Source organism: Leopardus geoffroyi, chromosome E2 (genome assembly GCF_018350155.1).
Source record: "Leopardus geoffroyi isolate Oge1 chromosome E2, O.geoffroyi_Oge1_pat1.0, whole genome shotgun sequence".
Classification (NCBI taxonomy): Eukaryota; Metazoa; Chordata; class Mammalia; order Carnivora; family Felidae; genus Leopardus; species Leopardus geoffroyi.
Genome location: NC_059335.1, coordinates 61,743,651 through 61,749,937, shown reverse-complemented (window position 1 = coordinate 61,749,937; position 6,287 = coordinate 61,743,651). Strand labels below are relative to the sequence as shown.

The following is a 6,287-nucleotide window of genomic DNA, read 5'->3' as shown; positions in this document are numbered from 1 at the left end:
ACACCCCCGGAGCCGTCCCCGCGGGCGCTGGAGGCGTCGCTCATGCGCGGTAAGGACTAGGCGCCGGCTTGGGACCTCTCATCAGCTGTCTACCCTACCACCTGACTTTTTAAAGATCTGAACGTGAGCGCTGTGGGGTCCTGTCCACACAGCGGAGCGCAGAAATCCCAGCGACTGACTCGGGCTAGATGCTACGAGGATACCCAGCGCCTTTAGACTTATTTTAAGTCGGGCATCTCCAAGGACACATATTTCCCGGGTCCTCCACAGGAAGCGGTTCACAAAAGACAACATCAGTCCCTGGTCCGTCCCCCACCTCCACCCCCGGCCGCTGCTACCGGCGCTTCTCGTGAGCCCGCTACCCGGCTACCTGCTGCTTCGATGTCCCTCTAGAACGGAGGCACTGACTCGGTGTGTGCTATGCAGCGTTATTAACTTGCACGGATTTTTTTCTGTTTTCTGGATCCCAGAAACCCACGCCGGTTTTAATGTTCCTGCAGATGTGCTGTCTGGGGATTGGACACTCTGATTGACACCGGGGACCTACGCTGCCTGCCTTCCAATCGAGAGCGAACCAGCCTGTTTCTGGCAAAGGGGGCCGGGCAGGCCTTTGGTGACCTTTTTCTCATCCGCCTGCACTTCTTGGCAGCCCCATTTTCTCTCCCACGTTTTGCAAGGGAGCAGAGAATAGCCACGGGCCTTCTTGCTCCTGAGACCAATGTGATTTTACTACATTCTGGAAGGGAAAATGCCTGGGAAAAGGTCCCTAAATGCATCGGCCATCCCAAGTGCCAAAAGGGAACGGAAAGCAATTACCCTCGACATAAAATTGGAAGTGTTAAGACGATTTGAAGTTGGTGAAAAGCTCAGCCAAATTGCGAAGGCCTTGGGCCTTGCTGTTTCTACCGTGGCTACAATCCGAGATAATAAGGAAAAAATCAAAGCGAATTCGCAAATAGCTACTCCTTTGAGAGCCTCCCGGTTGACTCGGCATCGAAGTGCAGTCATGGAGACCATGGAGCGCCTGCTGCATGTGTGGCTCGAAGACCAGAGCCAGCGAAATGTGCCCCTGAGTGTCACAGGTATTCAGGAGAAGGCTAAGAGTTTGTTTGATGACCTACAGCGTGAAAGAGGTGCAAGCTCTCAAACAGAAAAGTTTACTGCAAGTAAAGGGTGGTTTGTGAGATTCAAGGAGCGCCACTGTTTGCCCCACTTCAAGATAAACAGCACGGCTCCTGGAAACAAGGACACATATCCAGAAGCGCTCAGAAGCATCATTGAAGAAGGTGAGTATACCCCCCAGCAGGTTTTTAACGTAGATGAGACGGGGCTTTATTGGAAGAGAATGCCTGAAGGAACGTTTATTTCTGTGGAAGAGAAAGCTGAGCCAGGCTTTAAATCATCCAGAGATCGCTTGATGCTGCTTCTTGGTGGCAATGCAGCTGGGGACTTTAAGTTGAAGCCCCTATTGGTGTACCACTTGGAAAACCCCAAGGCTCTGAAAGGATACTCCAAGCCCAATTTGCCTGTAATTTGGCGCTCAAACAAAAAGGCCTGGGCGACCAGGAGCATCTTTCAGGAATGGTTCACATACTTTTTTTGCCCAGCCGTTGAAAGATACTGTGCCCAGAATAATCTCACCCACAAAGCGTTGCTCATCCTAGACAATGCCCCATGCCACCCAGTAAATTTGAGTGATCTGTCTGATAATGTAAGAGTGGAATATCTTCATGACAGTACAGCTGACTCCATCCAGCCCATGGGTCAAGGCATAGCCTCCGCCTTCAAAGCTCATTACGTGAGAAGAACTTTTGAGCACATCCTAGAAGCAACAGATGGGGAGGATACAGCCATGATCAGGGAGTTCTGGAGAAACTACAGCATCATGGATGCTGTAGACAACATTGCACTAGCTTGGGAGGCGCTGAGACCGGCAACAATGAACAGCGTGTGGAAGAAGATCTGGCCTGAGTGTGTTCGGTTCCAGAGCGTTTCCCAAACGGATAACATTGCACAACTTCAACAAAACATTGTGACCCTTGCCAAGAATGTGGCTTTCGAAGAGGTTGTAGAAGCCGACGTGGACCAGTTGCTGAGGTCCCACGAGGAGGATCTCTCGAACACGGAACTGATGCGGCTAGAGCAGGAGCCTGCAGAAGAGGAGAGTGAAGATGCCCCACCTGCCCTGCGTCAGCTAACCACAGGAAGACTCTCAGCAGCCTTCTCACATTTCGAGGCAGGCCTACAGGTCCTTACAAGTGACGGCCCTAATGATGAGTGGAAACTGAAAGTTTCGGGAGCAATCAATGATGCGATCAACTGCTACAGGGAATTGTACAATGAGAAAAAGCGGCGCTCAAAGCAACTGTCTTAGGTCGTTTTCCAGTGTGTGCGACCAAACGTTAATCAAAATAAAGCCAGAAGCAACGAGATGACCTCAGCGGATGAGATCCAGCCACGCCTCTCTCCTTCCAGGTGCTTTACATCTTTGGAAACTCTTGTTTCTGGTATTTTCGTTTTGACACCTGAGAGTACCAAATTTTGTCATTAAAATTTCACTTAAGTATGTGCTTTAGAATAATCACATGCAAGAATACCCAGGAAAATGCTGCTTCAAAAGGAGAAAACTGCAGGGTGCCTGGGTGACTCAGTCTATTAAGCATCTGACTCTGGATTTTGGCTCCGGTCACGATCTCACAGTTCGTGAGATCAAGCCCCACGTTGGGATCCACACTGACAGCGCAGAGCCTGCTAGGGATTCTTTCTCTCCCTCTCTCTGTCTGTCTCTGCCCCTCCCCTGCTTGTGTGCATGCTCCCTCTCAAAATGAATAACTTTAAAAAAAGAGAGAGAAAACTGCAAGGAGGAGACTAGCTCTTCTAAGACATTAAAGCAAACTATAAAACTTCAGTGAGTAAGTCAGTGCAGTAGTCAGACCTGTGGAATAAGTTTGGAAGCCCCGATTTTTTTTTTAATGGTGGGGGACAATTGGTTAATCATTTGGAAAAAGATAAAATTAGATCCCTGCCTCACAGCATACACAAGACTAAATAAACAGATCGTGGATCCAAAAATAAAAATTGAAACCATACGAGTACTACAAAAACACATAGATGAATGCCTCTTTGACCTGGGTGCTGGGAAATTTTCCATGACTTAAGATCCAGATGAAATAAGAAAAGTTAATTTGACTGTATAAAAATGTAACAAAAGAGCTTTTCCATGGGAGAAACACTACAAAGTCAAAAGCAGTTGATAAATTGGAAGAAAATATTTGCAACATCTCACAGGCAATAGGCTAATCCCTGCTATATGGAGAACTCTTAGGATTGAGGAGGAAAAAATACCAGAAATCCAATAGAAAAGTGGACAAAGGATATAATTCATAAATAAATAAATTAGGTCTTGAAACAAAAAAAGTTCAACCTCATTCATGATTAGAGAAATGCAAATTAAAGCTACACAGATACTGTGTCTCACTAATTAGATTGACAGATAATCAAAAAGTATGGCCACACCCTCTGTTGGTGATGTTCTGGGCTAACAGGGACCTCCTACATTGCTGATGGGAATGCAGATTGCTACAACGAATATGGAGGGACACCAGACACTCATAAAAAATACATTTCTTTTGATTTAACAATCCCACTTTTAGGAGTATACTCTGAAGACACACCTCCAACAAAAGAAAATACATGTGCACAGATTACTTGTTGCATCCTTGTTTGTTACTGCAAAAGTGAGGAGACAGCCTGAATATTCGTATATAGAAGAATGGTCAAATATGAAATGGTTATTACATACAATGGGACATAATCTAGATGTAAATGATGGTAACAGTAATAAAGGAGGAAGAACTCTGGACTGATAGAGAATGGTTTCCAGGGTATACTATTATTTGAAAAAAGCAACGTGCAAAAAACCAGTATGCTATCATTTTGGTGGAAGAAAGAAGGGGGAGGGGCTCCTGGGTGGCTCAGTGGGTTGAGCATCGGGCTCTTGACTTCAGGGCTCAGGTCATGATCTCACAGGTCATGGGTGCAGTCTCCACATCAGGCTCTGTGCTGCAGTGCAGAGCCTGCTAGGGATTCTCTCTTCTCTCTCCCTCTCTCTCTGCTCCTGCACCATTCACACGCTCTCTCTCTCTCTCAAAAAACAAACTTTAAAAAAAAAAAAAGGTGGGGGGTGGGGCGCGCCTGGGTGGCTCAGTCGGTTAAACGTCCAACTTCAGCTCAGGTCATGATCTCGCGGTTCATGGGTTCAAGCCTTGAGTCGGGTTTCGTGCTGACAGCTGCTTCAGCTGCTGTGTCTCCCTCTCTCTGCCCCTCCCCCACTCATGCTCTGTCTCCATCTCTCAAAAATGAATAAATGTTAAAAAAATTATTTAAAAAAAGGGGTAAACGAAATAAGAAAATAGACATGTATCCTACTCATTTTTGCAAAAAGAAACCCAGAAAGGAGAAGCCAGAGACCAAAGATATTGGTTACCTGATGGGAAGGGGTGGAAGGAAGCAAAGAACGGGGGAGGAAGATATTTGACGAACCTTTTGTAAAGGTTTTTATTTTTTAAAGTGCCTTTAAAAAAATTTTTTTTTAATGTTTATTTTTGAGAGAGAGAGACAGGCAAGTCTCTGTTGAACCAGCCAGGCACCGTGGCCTCTTACGAAGTTCTGACTTTAGGAACCATGTTAATATATCACAACAATAAAAGAGGCAAATAAGAGGCGCCCGGGTGGCTCTCCGTGGCTTAAACTTCTGACTCTTGATCTCAAGGTCGTGAGTTCAAGCCCCATGTTGGGCTTTGCCCTAGGTGTGAAGCCAATTTAAAAAAATAAAAATAGGGAAATAAAATGGAGTACGTGAATGGAACCATATTTCTCATGAATTACATATGCACAGTGAAAGGGGAGAAACACCCAAGTGAATTTTGAATGCTGTGTTTTGACTGTATTCCCTCAACTAAATACAAAAAGGAACTCAAAAAAAAAAAAATTAAACTCTAGGCTTCTTTTTCACAGAGGCATAGGTTGGCGATGCTGAAGGTACTCCCTGTGTGTTCTAGGATTGAGCAAATAAATAATTACAGATAACAGAGCCAGGTTTCTGTCAAGGAAGGGAATCACAAATATTAAAAAGGGGAAAGAATCTTGTGGCATTACTTTGACATTGGGAGTATCGGTGTGAACTCCTGTTTTTAATGTTGACGGAGCACTAGATGTCGATGAAGGGCTACTATTTCCTGTCTGGGAAAAGGACCTAGAAGCAGTGACAGCCCAGTAGGACTGAGCACACCCGACGACCACATCTTGTTTACTGAATTACCACTGTCCACGAACAGCTATTGGGGCTCCTTGAGGAAATGGCTGGTTTCAGGGCTAGGAGTGGGAAAGCGCAAGAAAAACCAAGAACACCTTATTACGCTAGAAAGTAAGCGGTTCCTAAAGAATGACAGAAACATGTCAAAAGGACGCAGGAGACAAGTAGATCAAAGCGTCACTTCTGGGGAATTCTCACTCCACGTGCGAAGCCTGAATCCTATCAGGAAAACCTGCATTGAAGGATAGTCTTCAAAATTACTAACTTGTGCTTTTTTATTTATTTTGAGAGAGACTGAGACAGCGCAAGTGGGGGAGAGGCAGAGAGAGACAGAGAGAGAGAATCCCAAGCAGGTTCCATACTCGACACAGGGCCGGAACCCACAAAACTGTGAGATTATGACCTGAGCGGAAACTGAGGGTCAGACACTTAACCGACTTGGCCACCCAGGCGCCCCAGTTACCTTGTGCTTTTTTTCTTATTTTTTTTTTTTAATGTTTTATTCATTTTTGAGACAGAGAGAGACAGAGCATGAACGGGGGAGGGGCAGAGAGAGAGGGAGACACAGAATCGGAAACAGGCTCCAGGCTCTGAGCCATCAGCCCAGAGCCCGACGCGGGGCTCGCACTCACGGACCGCGAGATCGTGACCTGGCTGAAGTCGGACGCCCAACCGACTGCGCCACCCAGGCGCCCCACCTTGTGCTTTTTAAAGGGGTCCATCACACACCCTTCCAGATTAGAGAAGACTAAACAGACATAGCAGCGGAATGGCAAAATCTAAATAGGTTTTGTTGTAGGTTCTGTGATGTGTCCATGTTAAATTCCCAGTGATAAGTGCACTGTGGCTTTGTAACGTCCTTGTTTGGCAGGAAGACACTTGTATTTAGAGGCAAAGGAGCATCATCTCTGAAACTCCCTGCCAAATGGTTCAGAAAAAGAAATGTGCACGTGCACAGAAAGAATACAGCAAA

The 6,287-nt window shown here is 46.0% G+C and overlaps 1 protein-coding gene across 1 annotated transcript; it reads left to right on the top strand.

The window, feature by feature from the left end:
• The first annotated feature begins 12 nt into the window (after window positions 1-12).
• On the top strand, window positions 13-3,873 carry LOC123577814 (tigger transposable element-derived protein 1-like). The gene has a single exon (XM_045440104.1). The coding sequence runs from the start codon at window positions 749-751 to the stop codon at window positions 2,372-2,374; it is 1,626 nt and encodes a 541-aa protein (XP_045296060.1). The 5' UTR covers window positions 13-748; the 3' UTR covers window positions 2,375-3,873.
• Window positions 3,874-6,287: the final 2,414 nt, after the last annotated feature.

What these genes read in the sequence shown, in the direction of transcription:
- LOC123577814 (XM_045440104.1), top strand. Translation starts at nt 749, where the DNA reads ATGCCTGGGAAAAGGTCCCTAAATGCATCGGCCATCCCAAGTGCCAAA.